Genomic DNA, 17652 nt, shown 5'->3' on the forward strand with positions numbered 1-17652 from the left:
CCATCAGGAGATAGCTCTCCGAAGCCAGGCCAATAACACTCTGATATCCAGTCCTAGATCTCCTAGATCCAGTCCTAGATCTCCTAGAACTTCTTAACTTACAGATAAAAAAAAGGAAAGCCGCTATGAAAAGAAACATTTGTCAACCTGAGTGAGAGAAGAAGAGTCAAAGTGGACACTGTGGACAGCGCCGTGTGAACTGGCCTTCATACGTGATTAGCCCTGGTCATGGCGCCCCCCTCCCGCCGCAGGAGGCTCCTGGAACTGCGTCTCACTGTCCCGCTCCAACGCAAACTCGTCCAGCGGTATCGTGGACAGCTGGGTGTCGTTCAGCACGTAGGGGACGCGCAAGTTCTCTGACTGGAAACAGATACAAACGACAACAATTCTGTTATCCGGAAAAAATACTCGCTGCCCCAGCAGAAATAAATACACATCTCGAACCAATACATCTGAAATCAGATGTTTGAACAAACCCGCGCCCTCAGCCAAACAAATGACATGCTTGGCTTTATTTGATCTAATATCTCTCTGATGCAGAGTTCCAGCTATGGGGACCTGCTGATGAACTCACCATGCATGTGTCCTGTGTGTTGGGGCTGGTGAAGAGTCTCTGGAGCTCGTTGCTGTCCGCCATCCTCTTCCCTGCTGCGCTGCCATTGACCTCCATGTCTCCTCTGGCAGCCCCGTTCAGCCCCGAGGCCTCCTGAGATGATGAGGAGGCTTCCAGCACCACACGACCGCCGGCCTGCGGGGTGGCCTGCACTGTCTTACACATCATTAACCTGGAGATGGCAGGAACACGCACGCGAACGCACGCGAACGCACACACGCACGCACGCGCGCGCACACACACACACACACACACACACACACACACACACACGTGTCAGTTTCATGTTCTCAGTAGACAGACACACATTAGCCTGATATTAGCCAAACTGAATAGCCATTTCCTTACCACTCCTTTATTCAGCCTGAGCACGTGTGTGTGTGCACGTGGTGTTTGTGTGTGTGCACGTGGTGTTTGTGTGTGTGCACGTGGTGTTTGTGTGTGTGCACGTGGTGTTTGTGTGTGTGCACGTGGTGTTTGTGTGTGTGCACGTGGTGTTTGTGTGTGTGCACGTGGTGTTTGTGTGTGTGCACGTGGTGTTTGTGTGTGTGCACGTGGTGTTTGTGTGTGTGCACGTGGTGTTCGTGTGTGTGCACGTGGTGTTTGTGACAATAAAGGTGGGCTTGTCGCTTGTCGCTGTTTCCTGTTTTAGATTGCTTCTTCTTCTTTTCTTGTGTGTCACTACTAATGATTGATTGATTGATTGATTGATTGATTGATTGATATTTTTATTTAAGTGTCATGCACCTGGGTGCCCAGCCCATATGGGCTTACAAGACACTATATCATATTTACAATCGCCAATCACTACTAGTGAGTGATGTTATTTTCATTATTTTTATTTTCACCGACACTAATGCTGGGTGTATTTTACTAACTTCACCAAGAATATTAAATATTATTCTGCCGAACCCCGGTCCATCCCAGGTCCGTTCTGTGTGGAGTTTGCATGTTCTCTGCGTGTTGGCGTGTTGGGTTTCCTACACCATCAAAGACATGTATGTTAGCGGTAATGGGCGTAGGGCTAGTAGCAACCCCACCCCATAAAAACCCACTTGCTACAGAAACCACAATAGCAGTCTTCACTGTGGTTACGCCCCTATGCTTCACTTAGGAGCCAACAGAGAATATGATGAAGACGGCAATGAAAAACAAACAGTTCAAGATTTTGTCCCGCCCATACTGCAGTGTTTCCCCTACCATTCTACAGCGCCCCCGCCAGGCCAGAAAAAAAATTGCATCTTTATTATTACCGTATTATTATTATTATTATTATTTTTTTTCTGCTCTCCCCAAAATTTCAATAAACCTTTATGGCATATTATTACAATACAACAATACTGGTGTTGACAGTGTTGACAGTAATAGAATATGCCAAATCATGCCAAGTCAGCTCGACTATTTCTCCGAGTTAGAGCAACACCAGACTCTCTGAATCGCTCGACACAATCTGAAGAGTGGGCGGGACGCCATTCAGGAGTCTGGAACCAGGCTAGACCCACAGTAGCTGGGTTTCCATCCAAATGTATCGCAACTTTTAATCGAATTTTCAGAAAGGCAAAATAAAATGCGAAACAATGCGCGTTTCCATCCACTGCTATTTTGCAAATTATAGAGCTGTCAATCACCTCGTGTTTGAGGCTGTCTGAGCTGCTGATCAGCTGCTAGACCCGATATACAGCTCCGTTAAACACATCTAACGTTATTCATTTAAAGTTTCTTGATGATCTACAAGTAGAGAAAGGTACCATAACGCCATTTCTGGATTACCAGGTGCGACTCGGCAAACTAACGTTATAATCCCAACCCGATCTCCAAAAAATTATAAAATAGCAACGTTTGTGGACCAACGTTGCTATGTTACAATTTCGGCTCCGAAATTGTAAAATGGTAATCCACGGAGCGGATAGTAAGTGAATACAATTTCATTCAAGTCTAGAAGTGAGTCGCCTTAAAGTTAATATCCCAGTCTTCTTCTGTTTACCACGGCGGGTATTGTGCTGCGCGTACCATTATTTACCGTGTGTAGCCCTATTGTGTGGAGGCTACACGGCATGTCATTGTAGTTGTCATAGACTATGCTCCATAGTTGATTGCTCTATTGCTGACAAAAATGTGTTATTGTAAGTCGCTTTGGATAAAAGCGTCTGCCAAATGACGTAATGTAATGTAATGTCATGTCATGTTTTGCAGTGATCAAGGCAAACTGTGTTGTTTTTGAATGGAGAGACAACGGAATATCGCTTAAACTGTTTCCACCGCACGTTTCGCATTTTCCTTTTATCGATACACCCGACTTTTCCGCCTCCCTCAAGCGTGAATTTTTTTTTGCGATATTTGGAGGTTTTTGCGAATTAGGCAGCGTTTCCACTCAGTTTTTTTATGCGCAAATTGAAATTTCAAATCAATCAAAACAGGTGGATGGAAACCCAACTATTGATCGTAGAAAACAGTTTGTGAATGTCGAGTGGTTTTGGTGGCGTCTCTAACCCACCTGCCCCGGTAGCTGAAGATGAGGAAGAGCACACAGAAGATGATGCAGGTTACTCCGATGTGAATGCCGATGATGATGCCCGTGGTGGACGTCTTGCTCTGCTCGTCCTTCACACAGTCGCACGGCGTGTTCAACACTGAGGAGATACGGCACACAGCACAGTCAACCCAACCTGCAGCCACACACAGAGGAGACACAAAGTGTGTGTTGAGCAGTGTGTACACGTGAGGGAAGTGTGTCCAAATGTGTTATAAGGAGTGTGTGTATGTGTGTGTGTGTGTGTGTGTGTGTGTGTGTGTGTGTGTGGGTGGGTGTGTGTGTATGTGTGTGTGTGTGTGTGTGTGTGTGTGTGTGTGTGAGCCTGTGAGAGCTAGTGCGGTGCATGAGAGACATCTCCAACGGTCAGTTGGACTTTGCTCAAGGCAGCAGTCCGACTCAGTCAGAATGTTTCAACTCAGACGCATGATATGGGCGTCCAGGTAGTACAGCGATAGATAGTGGTAGATAGTGGTAGTGCAGCGATAGATAGTGGTAGATAGTGGTAGTGCAGCGATAGATAGTGGTAGATAGTGGTAGTGCAGCGATAGATAGTGGTAGCAGTGGTAGATTCACTGCCTACCAAGACGAGGGTCGCAGGTTTGAACCCCCGTGTTACCGCCTGCTTGATCGGGCGTCCATACAGGCACAATTGGCCATGTCTGCGGGTGGGAAGCCGGATTAAGGGTAATGTGTCTTGGTCACTGCACTAGTGCCTCTTCTGGTCGGTTGGGGGCACCTGTTCAGGGGGAGGAGAACTGGGGGTGGGGGGGGGGGGGGATATCGTGATCCTCCCACGCGCTACGTCCTGCATGTGAAACTCTTCGCTGTCAGTGAAAAGAAGCGGGTGGCGACAGCGGAACGGACATGCGTCAGAGGAAGCATGGTGCTAGTCTACAACTCTCCCCAGATCGGCAGAGGGGGTGGAGCAACGATCGGGACAGCAGGGGGAAAGGTGTGTGGTCGTGGCAGACAATCACCTGACTTCTCCACGGCCTCCCTAAGTGACACAAATCGCATGGTGGCGTTTCCATCTCCGTGTTGGTTGTACGCAAGCAGCTTGATCTCATAGACCAGAGCAGGATCTGCAGAGAAGAAGACAGAGAAAGAGACATTCACATCATGAGTCAAGCATGGACGATTGACCAATAACAGCTCATTATTACATAATATGGTTTCCTAAATAATTAGAATGTCCCCTAAGATGATAGAAACAGAGATGATTGAACATGGTAACTATCCGTGCCACACTGAGCAGCTGATCTCTCACCCAGCTGGCTGATGTTGTAGTGGGTGGTGTTACGAGGGAAGCTGATGGGTCCGGTGAAGAGTGGAGTGTGGGCCCGTCTGTAGTACAGTCTGAAGCCCTGGTGCTGACCCATCTTGGTGGACGGCTCCCAGACTGCCTGCAGCATGCTGCTGTTCAGCACCTTGGTGAAGAGGGAAGGGGGCGCTGGCACTGCAACATAACAGAACCACCTTCAGTTCAACACAACCCAGAACCACCTTCAGTTCAACACAACACAGAACCAGCTTCAGTTCAACACAACACAGAACCACCTTCAGTTCTAATGGACTCAGTTTGGTGGTCGGCGTCTAGTGTGAAACTCTGCACAGAGAAGCTCACACATCCAAGTGATGGAACACGAAGAAAAACTCATTGAGACTTTAGGCCATCATGTAATTGTAATGTTGCATTACATGTAATTGTTAGCGAGTTGTCGGTTAGGCGTTATTATGATTTGTGTTAAAAATAAGAGTTGATGTAACCTGAACCGTTTAAATAGAGAACAAAAAAGGACTTAATCTCATTCAATTATGTTCCAAAACCAAGTTAATTGAATTAAAGTAATGAAGACACTATCATCCAAGCTTTCTCACAAGCGCTTTTTATGGATCGTCTGCAATTAAAAACTCAAAGGATATTTTCACTCCCAGCAACCACTGTCAATTACCCACAATGCCTCTGTGTATTGAGTACATAAGTAATTGTGCATTCATGCGTGAGTCTCTATGTATGCTCACTGTCTGACGCAAGAGAGAGAGAGAGAGAGAGAGGGAGAGGGAGAGGTAGAGGGAGAGAGAGAGAGAGAGAGGGGGAGAGAGGTAGAGGGAGAGAGAGAGGTAGAGGGAGAGAGAGAGAGAGAGGGAGAGGGAGAGAGAGAGGGAGAGCGGGAGGTAGAGGGAGAGAGGTAGAGGGAGAGAGAGAGAGAGAGGGAGAGGGGGGGAGAGAGGTAGAGGGAGAGAGAGAGAGAGGTAGAGGGAGAGAGAGAGGGGGGGGAGAGAGAGAGAGGGGGGGGGAGGGAGAGAGAGAGAGGCAGAGAGAGAGAGGGGGGGAGAGAGGTAGAGGGAGAGAGAGAGAGAGGTAGAGGGAGAGAGAGAGGGGGGGGAGAGAGAGAGGGGGGGGGAGGGAGAGAGAGAGAGGCAGAGAGAGAGAGGGGGGGAGAGAGAGAGAGAGAGGGGGGGGAGGTAGAGGGAGAGGGAGAGAGAGAGAGAGGGAGAGAGGTAGAGGTAGAGGGAGAGAGAGAGGGAGAGAGAGAGAGAGAGGGAGAGAGAGAAAGAGGGAGAGAGAGAGAGAGAGAGGGAGGGAGAGAGAGTATAGCTCTGGCTTAGACTCACCCTCCCCGAGGGTGCTCTCGGTGGCGCTGTCAGACGGCTTGCTGGCCCCGCGGGAGGTGTAGGCCTTCACATAGAAGGTGTAGCTGGTTGAAGGCTCCAGATCCCCCATGACCTGCTGCAGAGTCACCTTACTGACTGCCTCCTGGTATTCCATCTCCAATGGGTCTGAAGGAGAGATAGAGGTGGAACAGAAGCAGGGGAGGGAGCATCGCAGAGAGAGAGAGAGAGAGAGAGAGAGAGAGAGATAGGGTAAGGGTGGAAAAGAGAGGGAAGAAATAAACAGAAAAAAGAAGGGAATAATAGAGGTTTGGGAGGAGGGGCAGGGATGAGAATAGATGGAAAATAAGATCAACGGGGAAACAATAAAATACAATGTGTTTCTGTCATCACTTTATGGTTATTGGCCATTCCACTGGTTTCTAGCCCGTCTGTTAGATAACGGCTAATCTAATGTAGCCCTGGGTGCCTTCAGGGCCATGCTGGGCTAATCTAATGTAGCCCTGGGTGCCTTCAGGGCCATGCTGGGCTCAATTGCAGGGGTGGTGCAAAGCTAAGTCGAAATCGAGGGGGTAAAAAGGGGAGTTAGGGACCGTGCGTTATAGTGTTTTATTGCCCTTAATCCAGAGACACCCCCCCCCATAACCATTATCTACTTCCTGCTATCAGCCCATTGGGCCATGCCATCTATGGATGGTAATTAAAGCAAGATCCTATTGGTTGGCCCCTGGAGCCCTTAATTATCCATCTGATAGCACTACTAAGGAGGATAGCAGCTGTGGCTAGGAGACGCACGCACACACACACACACACACACACACACACACACACACACACACACACACACACACACACAGACACACAGAATGGTCATATCTTGATATGTTAAAGGGGGACTTACCCCCTAGATATGTATCAGAACAGTGATTTGAAAAAACCTATGGAAAAAACCAAGAAATGACATATACTCTTGTCTATACTAAACTCTTTGGCTGTGTTCAGCTCAGGAATTTTTTCCGGAAATCGACGCCATTACAGTTTGCCCACCGCCTCGAAAATAATTTATTTGAGAGCTGCAATATCTTTATAAATATCAACAACTAGCCAACGCTGGTGGCCTGTATGGAAACAGCGTTGCTCAAAATGGTTGAAAGTTATATCAATTTGGCCATTCAGTGGCGAACTAGAAATTTAATTATTTTTCTCCCATATCGTCGGTGTCGGGCCAGGACCTCGAATGTCACTTTTTTCACTTTCTTACTTTTTTTTAACAAATGCAACCAATGGAAAAGCATTAAAACGAGCTTGTGAGTAAATCTCGTAACGCCATTCGCCCTCAATCTGTCAGTCAAACCTCAAAATCCCCCCCCTACCTCCGTGTGTACCCCCCCACGCAGGACAATAAACCCGGAAAAGACACACGGCAGACGCGCTGTGTATTTCTCATATCGTTTTGACTAATCCTGGCTTCCTCTGACGTTAATATATCAATCAAATGTTTTCCAGTTATTCCTAGGCTGCAAACTTGTTTTAACATGCAAATCGGAGTGCTTTCTGATGAGAATAAAGTAACGTTAACGTTACGTTATGTCAGACTTTCTCACCCCATGCGAAAGCCCCCATTCGGCCATGAGAGGCGAGGGGCAATCCTGCTGCTCCTGCGCGCGCCCCCGCGGCCTGGAGCTTGGGGGCTCGTGCATGAGGATGCGGCTGCCTCCCGCTTGACTGGCCATGAGAAAGCGCTTCCAAGTCGGACTGATAATATAAACAACATCATTTGAGCTTATCCAGGTAAGATATTAATAAAGTAATGACACATTCAGCGGGAAACTAACTATAATTAAGACATGTGCCAACTTTGACGACATTTGGTTCAGTAGTTTAAGAGCAAACAGGTTTTTTTTACTTCCTGAAAAGTTTCTGTTTTGGAAATTTGAGGTCCTGGAACGACAGCGGCGATATGTGTGTGCGTGGCTTGTCTTATGTTACGTTAGGAGAGACTAGTGACGCGAGTTTCAGCACTGTACCAGAGATTTTCATCCGCCATTTATTTTCCCATAGACATTTCGTAAAATGCTTATAAAATAGATGTAGTTCGTCAAACCAAACGGTTCAGCTAACGCTATAATCGGGAGAGACCATAGAACATTTCACTCGGACCAAAACTAAAAAAAACAACATCAAAAAAATATTTTCTTTAACACGTTCACTGCCAATGACGAGTTGAGTCGTCAAAAAAAATCCAACGGTTGACTGCCAATGACGAGTTGAGTCGTCAAAAAAAAAAAAAAAAAATGTTGACGGTGGGACGTGGATCAACGCCCCCCACGTCTCCTATAAAAATATTGGAGCCACCGAACGTGTACAACCCATTCCACCGACCCACTAAGTGCTCTCCAGACTAGAAAAAGTCGAGCCAAAACTGCAGGGGAACGCGCGATGAAACCATTCTCATACTGTAAAATGGATTGGCGAAAACGCTTTCGCTTTCGCGCTGATTGCTGGCGGTGGGGGATTGCAAATTTGCATAATAGATTATGGGTGCAACACACTTTGAAACACGCAGCATAAATAAGACCAGAATCGCAAAAGAAACCCTGTTTCTTGGGGTTTCTCAACCGAAAAACCCCAAGAAACGGGGTTTCTTTTGCGATTCTGGTCTTATTTATGCTGCGTGTTTCAAAGTGTGTTGCACCCATAATCTATTATGCAAATTATGGCAGTCAACCGTTGGATTTTTTTTGGTTCCAAAAGGTTCCAAAAATAGACTGGGTGGAAAACACACTTTGAAACACGCAGCATAAAGCCTAGAATTGCACAAAGCTTCATCAAAGCTCTCAAACCCAAGAAACGAGTGAGCCCCATCCACACTCCCAGGGAGGGAGGCTGCTCACTGCTCAGACAGGCAGTAGAAACTCGCTTGTGACAAACGCTGCTGAAAGCCACCAGACACGCCCACGGAGGGAGGAGTTTGAAGGAGAGGGCGTTCAGAACTATATTGTTTAGATGTCTGATCTCTCACTGATGCCAAAAATAAATGGTTAAAGTGACTGTTCTGCCTGTTTGATTGAATTTCACAAAACTGCGATTATCTCAGCTTTCAGTCTCAGACGCTAAAACCATGCTGTACTCAACGGCTAATATCTACATAACTACTAACTCTACAAACTAACTCTTTTAGACAGAGAAAGCACACATTCTATTAGTACTTTTGTGAACTTTGTGTTCACAAAGTCCAAGCAGAAAATAATCCTCGGCTCTTGTAAAATGAGCCAGAATCCTCAAAAAAACCCTCTGGCAGAAGCTACCTACAGTAAAAAAAAAAACGGCTGGCAGTGAATGTGTTAAAACACGCATTTTTTTTAACGTTTTGGTCCCAGTGAAATGTTATGTGATCTCTCCTGTTTCCAAATATATCTGAACCGTTTGGTTTGAACCAGTAAAACTATTTTTATACGCATTTTACGAAATGTGGATGGGAAAATAAATGGCGGATGAAAATCTCTGGTACAGTGCTGAAGCAGGAAGTAGGCGGTCACTATATCCCCATTACTGATGATTACTTATCAAACATTTCATTGTGTTAATATTTGGTGCTCGCACCAACAGTCAGGGAAGGAAAGCTCATGTTCTTGTTTGGTGGATCTGAGGAGTCACGAGCCTCACCTGAGGTCCTGCGGATGTGCAGCACGTAGCCGATGATGTCCTGAGTGTTCTGGTCGGGCTCTCTCCAGGACACCTGGATGCTGCTGGGCGAGAGGGCCTCTGCTCGCACGTGGGCGGGCACACCGGGCAGGCCGTCCGCCCAGAGCACCGTGAGCCGGGCGCTGGCCTGCGTGGAGCCCGCGCTGTTCTCAGCGATACACTGGTAGATGGCCTCGTCGTCCTGGCTGATGCCATATATGGTCAACGTGCTGTGGCAGGAAGAGAGGAGGGGACGCGAGAGGAGAGGAGAAGAGATGGAGAGAAGATGGAGGAATGTTACAACAGGGCAAAGCGCTGGATGTGTGATGTCAAACTGAAAGCAATGACTTCCCCATAAGTAGCAATAGCAGCTTACTGACACACATACTCTCACAACCTGGAATGCATGTATGGGAAGAGATGCAGACTGTTTGGTAAACAAGAATAACTCAGTCTGTAACTCAGTCATTCTGTGACGCACACCAGGATGGAACATCACATTGATATGATGCAGGACTGTAGCCTTCGCTTCCCAAAATAACAAGGTGCTACTGACAGTTATCTACGTCTGTTTCAATCATACCTGTCATCAAATCACAAGGTGCTAACAGACAGAAGCAGTGTGTACAGAGGAAGCTCATTCACAGCGCAGACTCACAAACTGACTGCTCTCCTGCTGGGACCCAGATCACAATTTTCAAATGTGTTTCAAAAATTGGATTTGCCAACATCAGTGAGACCTTTCATGTGTTCCTCCACACGTGCACAGACACACTCTGACACACACACAGACACACTCTGACACACACACACACACACACACACACACACACACACACACACACACTGACACACAGACACACTGACACACAGACACACTGACACACAGACACACATGCCTATGCTGTATCCACCTGTATCTCAATACCCTCGACTCGACATGATCTCCTTTCTTCAAACCATCCCTCCTCTCCTCACTCCTCACACCTTCATCCCTCCTCTCCTCACACCTTCATCCCTCCTCTCCTCACACCTTCATCCCTCCTCTCCATCACTTCATACCTTCAGCGCTCTATATGCGCTTTGTCACCATCTTTCTATCTCTGTTTCATCCTCTCCCCTCCAACCTGCCCTTTCTTCTCTTATGGAAGAAATGGGGGGGGGAGCTGTGTGTGCGTGTGTGTGTGTCTGTGTGTGTCTGTGCGTGTGTGTGTGTGCGTGTGTGTGTCTGTGTGTGTGTGTGTGTGTGCCTGTGTGTGTGTGTATGCGTGCGTGTGTGTGTGTGTGTGTGTGTGTGGGCCTGTGTGGGTGGATGGGTGTTATTAGACCTGCATGCATAATCTAGCATTCTTATCCAGTTTGTCCTGAAGGTAAAATAAAAATAAAACATTTAACATACTATGGAAATGAGGCCCCGTAGCAACATAACATTTCTTCATGCCAAGACCATTTGTGCTGTATTGAAAGTGTGATACTTTATATATATATATATATATATATATATATATATATATATATATTAGAGCTGGGTATTGGTTCAAATTTCAAGAATCGATTCGATTCCGATTCACAAGGTTGCGAATCGATTAATTTCGATTCGATTCGATCAATTTCAATATTGATTTGGTTAGTGATACCAAAACGTGTTTTTTGAGCTGTACCCTGAATTACATGACTGTCCAGTTATGTAACACAGGGGTTCCCAACCAGCCAAGTAGATACATGGGGAAAAAAAGTTGCAGACCTGTTGTCACTTTTAATGGTTTTAGTTACACATATATTTACTCACCAGGTGGTGACAAAGGGTAAATAACAGCCTTTTCATCTGTCAATAAAGACACTTTCACAATTATGCACAGTGATTTGATTTCAGCCTATATAATTTTTAAAAGTAGATATTAATGATCAAACATTTCCATTCATGTAGCCTACAGTATTTATGTTTTTGTTTCAACTACAAACATAAATAAACGTCAACTTGAAACTATGTTTCAACTACCACACACAGCATAATATTTTAGCCTGTTTATTAAAAAAAATATATATATATATATATATATATATATATATATATAAAATCGATCTCTGGACATATGAATCGATAATCGAGGATTAAAATAAAAATCGATTAAAAATTGGAGAATCGATTTTTTTAACCCAGCCCTAATATATATATATATATATATATATATATATATATATATATATATATATATATACTGTAGCTCCACATGATGTTTCTGAGGCAGGGAAGCTCTTCAGGGTTCCAACTCAAAAATCGATTAAAAATTGGAGAATCGATTTTTTTAACCCAGCCCTAATATATATATATATATATATATATATATATATATATATACTGTAGCTCCACATGATGTTTCTGAGGCAGGGAAGGTCTTCAGGGTTCCAACTCAAAATTGGCACGTTTTGGGTTAAGACATTTCTCAATTTGAGACATACAAGAAGCCTCAATTTTCAACTTGTCGGGTCAAGGAATCATCACAGCAAAAGCCTTCACTTCTAAAGGTGCTGCTAAAAACACTCATATCCATCACAAGCTTTTCCTCTCTGGATGGAAAGTGTTCATACAGAGAGCTGACACACACGTCGATGCTATCAAGTCCTTTCAAGGCCGTCAAAACATTTAAATGCCTCAATTTATTTTTCTCATATCCACAAATGTGAAACGATCTTCACGGCTCGTGGGATCCCTGTGAATTGTACATCAATTAGGCGAACCAATTAGACACCGATTATTATTACGTAACACCACTTAGACTATTGAACAATCTGAGTAATACACTGAACAAAGAGGCCCCACTCAAGGTCAAAAAGAGGTTGAAATATCAGCGAGGATAAATAAATGTCTTTAACTGCATAACAACACAATGTTGTACGTGCAGCATTTCTCAAATATCATACAGAGAGCGGGAGTGATCCTACAATACTGTTTTCCTCCATTGACCAACTGATACAAAATGTGAGGAATTTGCAAACTTTTTAAAAAACAAAATGAGGCCTAGTTTCTCTTCAGGTGTTTCGCAATTTCAATAAGCAACCTTGTAAAAGTCAAACATCCATGAGAGGATTTTCGAGTATTTCTGTTGCAGAATTTAATAAGATTGTAACAGAGAGTAAATCTTCCACCTGCTCTCTTGACCCTGTCCCCACATACAGGGTTTAATACTGTTTCAAACTCTGCTCTGAAAATATATAATATATCACTTGAGCCCTGACAAATATCAGATCAGAATCATTCTCACAAGCTGATATTATTTGATAGTGCACTTTATTTTATTTGACTAGTATTTCTCTCATTGTGATTGATTTATTACCTGTGTTTTAACACCCTTTCCTTTCACTGTAACTGATTGTTTCTACTGTAGCTCTCAGACTGTCGGCTTTTACTTGACTTCTTTCAACTTGATCATGCACTGTATCATGTATTATACTGTTTTATGATCTTTAACTGTGACGTGTTTCGGGGCCATGTCTCATGGTGATTTTACACTATAAATAAAACTGAATTCAATTCAATTGAATCGAATCAGGAAGCACAGGGGAGAAGAAAACCAAAGGAAAAACATAATGGGTTCACTCACAATTTTGTTGTGTTTTTATCTTTCTATTTGACTTGATTTAATGCAATGCTTGTTCTTTTATATTAATTGTATCTGTCTTTTATTTGTGTTCTATTGATGTAAATCACTTTGTTTGTAAAGCACATGTTGTGCAGCCACACAGGAAGTGTGTGCTGCAGGGAACCTGTATGAAAGGTTCCCTAATATAAATAAAGGTCATGAAGGCAAATACAGTCAAGAAATCATTTTTGTCCGTGTTTCTGTTTCTCATGCTAGACTCTAAATGGACTTGGTTGAATCGATGCTGTGGGAGTTTAACAAACAGAGCTGAACTATAATCATCTGCCCTGCTGCTTTCTACCTTCTCTCACTGTGTACCTTCTCTCACCTGCACCAGAGCTTCTCTCAGTGTGTAAGAACCTTTCTCTCAGTGTGTAAGAACCTTTCTCTCAGTGTGTAAGAACCTTTCTCTCAGTGTGTAAGAACCTTTCTCTCAGTGTGTAAGAACCTTTCTCTCAGTGTGTAAGAACCTTTCTCTCAGTGTGTAAGAACCTTTCTCTCAGTGTGTAAGAACCTTTCTCTCAGTGTGTAAGAACCTTTCTCTCAGTGTGTAAGAACCTGCACCAGAGCGCGTCATCTTTCTTCAGCTGATTTGCTGCAGGTTGGATCTCAGGTGTATTCATTAAAAGAGATGCAGAGATGTGTCTGTGTGGAACAACTCACATTTTATTGAGAGCTGGTAACACTGACCACCTCCTGGAGGTGAGCAGAGATAGGAGATGAGGAGGACCGCGCGAGAGAGACAACACTGCCTCATATCAGACTTACAGTTAGCAGTGATGGATTTGTAAGGGGTGTTTTCTTATGGAGGAGTGAATCATTTGATGTGTCTTCTGGCTGCTCAGGACTGGCAGAGTTATTCCCTCCAGTCCCTCCAGGTGGATTCAATCTGGGTAATTATCAGGTTGGAGAGGCCCTTTTCTGTTTCACCTTCTGGGAGCAAACCTGACCTCTGACCCTTAAGGTGGCAGCAGTCGCCAGGCCTCGGCTCCCTGCTCACCCGTCACATTTCTGACAGCCTTTCATATCAGCGATGGATGGAGTGTTTTCAGACAGGCGACCCGGCCAGACGCCAAAGACACAGCAAACAGGCCCCCAGGGAGCCGCTACCGGATGCCACCGGCCCCTTGAATGTGCAAGGGGAATTCAGGGAAATTTCACAAGACATCGCTTGTTTCAGATGTACAGTGGTGTCCAACTGCACGCACGCACACACACACACGCACATGCACACACACACGCACACACACACGCACACACACGCACGCACCAACGCACGCACGCACACACACACACACGCACATGCACACACGCACGCACCAACGCACGCACGCACCAATGCACACACACACCAACGCAAACACATGCACACGCACCAATGCACGCACATGCACAAACGCACGCACGAACGCACGCACACACTAACGCATGCGCACACACACGCACCAACGCACACACACACTAACGCATGCACACACACACGCACATGCACACACGCACGCACGAACGCACGCACACACTAACGCATGCACACACACACGCACCAACGCACACACACACCAACGCATGCATTCACGCACACACACGCACCAACGCACGCACACACCAACGCATGCATTCACGAACACACACGCACCAACGCACGCACACACACACACACACACACACGCACGCACACGCGCACGCACCAATGCATACACGCACGCACCAATGCGCGCGCACGCACACACGCACACACACACACACACACACACACAGATTGATGCTGCTGACGTCTAGCTTATGAAATTCCACACCTGCTGGCAACAATTTTGCTCCACTTCCTGAACCTCTGGCTTAGTTTGATTTATTAATGACCATTTCACAAGTGACTATGTTTCCACGTGCATTTCTCTATCTGTGTGTGTGTGTGTGTATGTGTGTGTGTGTGTGTGTGTGTGTGTGTGTATTTACGAGGTGTCCAAGTTTGTGTGTGTGTGTGTGTGTGTGTGTGTGTGTGTGTGTGTGTGTGTGTGTAGGAAAGAGCAAGGGATGAAAATTGAGTCCCAAAATAGTCTTTGTGCTGATTTTGTTGCAGGTAGGCTACCTGTGTATTTTAGCTCGTTAAAAGTAGTTAGCTTGTATTCTTTTTCCTTGTATTTCTGGTTTGTTTCTGTAGGTTCTGCTCTGCTCGTGTGTTGTATTGTAAGCAGTGTATATCGCTGCAGGAAAGACGTACTCAACTTCACATATTTAGAAGCTTTTATGAGCTGGTTACAGGTTGAATCATAGAGAGAACAGCTAAAGTGGTGTGATGGTACTTGGTTTTTGTATAGTTCTTTGTCTGGAGAACTCTTTCTAGAGTTCAGAGAGAGTTCTTAAAGAAAAAAAGGTTCTAAAAGAAACCAATTATTCTCATTCTTTGTTTAGAAAGAGTCACAATAACAAATATTAAGATATGTGATACCAGTGTTTCCCCTACCATTCTACAGGCCTGGCGGGCCCGACAGGCCAACGGCGCCCCCGCCAGGCCAGAAACAAAATGCAAAAAAATAATAATAATAAAAATAAAACCGATTTTTTTTCCTGCTCTCCCCAGATTCAATAAACCTTTATGGCATATTATTACAATACAACAATAATGTTGACAGTAATAGAAGATGCCAAAACAATAAGCATTTTGCTTTTAGGAGCATCGTGTCAGCATTGCATCCCATAATAGTATGATGATACTTGGGATGCCATTGCAAACATAGATGCGAACAGGTTAGCTAAAAGTTTAGCGTCGCCAGCGAGGGGCCCCACCGTAGCGGTCGGGGTACATTTCGAAATCCCTCCAGGCCTGAAAAAATGTCTAGGAGAAACACTGGATACAGAATCAATTAAAGTAAGAGTGCTTGAGTCAGATAGTCGGCTTAGTATCAATCATGAGAGTCTAATCAATGGACCTTAGTTAATTTTTAATTTGTTTTATTTTGATGACTTGATTTGAGTTATTCTGACCACCTGACCATATAAAGACCTGGCCATTATAAGGACCTGACCATATAAGTGACTGTAAATAACAATTTGCAGCAATCTCTCCATCTGCATTATGCAACAAAAAGAAAGAAAGAACAAAGAAAAACAAAGAGAGAGAGAGAGAGAGAGAGAGAGAGAGAGAGAGACTATGAAAGGTATCCACCTTATTTTTGAATGCCCCACTGTAAAAAATAATTGTGGGAACAAGGTCCGGTTTAACATGACTCATTGTTGCAGCTTGCAACAATGAGTCATGCAGGCTTCTTCTGCAGCCTTTGTACTCTGCTGCAGACCCGAATTATAAACCGGAAACTGGAGTCCGTTATAAAAGTTATAAATATAGTCACGTTATAAACAACTAACCAACGCTGCGGGTCCGTATGGAAACAGTGTTACTCGAAATGGTTAAAAGTTAAATCAATTTGGTCATTCAGTGGCGTTTTACTGCCATGTAAAGTAACTATTACGCTAGCCGTTAGCATTAGCCACAGTAGCCGACTACCCACAATGCATTACGTTATCCCAGCACCCGAACGACACGGCTGTAGAGCAGAATGGCTCTGCTGTAAAATCCTCATAGACGTTTTTTTTGTCAAGTTAAAACAGTGTAAAAATGACAGCGGAAGCGGAAGAAGCAGCCATCAGGCATCATGGCAGCTAGAAATAAGGTGGATAAGGCCTGTGTTTGGGCTACTGTATCTGCTCGTCCTCCCTGAGCTCCTGACAGACCCACAGGTTGACACCATCATTTAGTCGCGGCTTCAAGGCCGCAGCACAGATTGATGGATACGGCCGTGGGGCCAGGGGGAGTGGCTGGCAGCGGAGAGGGAGGGGCCAGGGGAGTGGCTGTTGTTCAGTGTTTACACTCTGTTGTCAGTGAGCGGTACCCCATCAAAAGCCAGCATGGCCATTTGGGATCGAGTGAGAGGGAGAGAGAGAGAGAGAGAGAGAGAGAAACGGGGACAAAGGGAGAACAGGAGGAAGAGGTGGGGAAGGGGGGAGGGAGGAGCGATGAGCTGTCTGTGGCCTGTGTGGAGGGAAGGGCCCAGGGATATGACTGATTGCAGGCAGGGTCAGAGGTCAAGGCCAATGCCCAGGCCCCGGCTCTGTGGAATGGGAGGAGGAGGAGGAGGGGGGGACGTGGGGCACAGAGAGGGGGTCTGCATGAAAGAAACTGAAAAAAGACAAGAAAAGAGAGAAAGAGAGAGAGAGAGAGAGAGAGAGAGAGGAGGGGGGAGACTCATTGAAAAGATTGCATAGCTAAATGTCCAGGTCTGTGTAGAAGCCTGTTCCCATATGTTGACCAAAGCACAGCAAGGCACTCGCCCACACTATCAACACATGTCCTGTGTCCTTATGACTAGAACCTTCAAATCCTGCAGGTAACAGACCTACAGAACCTTCAAATCCTGCAGGTAACATACCTACAGAACCTTCAAATCCTGCAGGTAACAGACCTGCATAACCTTCAAATCCTGCAGGTAACAGACCTGCAGAACCTTCAAATCCTGCAGGTAACAGACCTGCAGAACCTTCAAATCCTGCAGGTAACAGACCTACAGAACCTT

General features: G+C 45.3%; 1 protein-coding gene across 1 annotated transcript in view; it reads right to left on the reverse strand.

The window, feature by feature from the left end:
• Positions 1-216: 216 nt before the first annotated feature.
• igdcc3 (immunoglobulin superfamily, DCC subclass, member 3) overlaps positions 217-17652 on the reverse strand; it is a gene marked incomplete at both ends in the record, with an annotated part of 115381 nt that continues 97945 nt past the window's right edge. The window contains 7 exons of the mRNA XM_083662323.1: positions 217-360; positions 575-785; positions 3108-3243; positions 4124-4228; positions 4414-4602; positions 5763-5927; positions 9426-9673. Of these exons, the coding sequence (XP_083518449.1) occupies positions 217-360; positions 575-785; positions 3108-3243; positions 4124-4228; positions 4414-4602; positions 5763-5927; positions 9426-9673 (1198 nt within the window). The remainder of the gene's footprint in view (positions 361-574; positions 786-3107; positions 3244-4123; positions 4229-4413; positions 4603-5762; positions 5928-9425; positions 9674-17652) is intronic.

Source organism: Poromitra crassiceps (genome assembly GCF_964638095.1).
Source record: "Poromitra crassiceps genome assembly, chromosome: 28".
NCBI classification, from domain to species: domain Eukaryota; kingdom Metazoa; phylum Chordata; class Actinopteri; order Beryciformes; family Melamphaidae; genus Poromitra; species Poromitra crassiceps.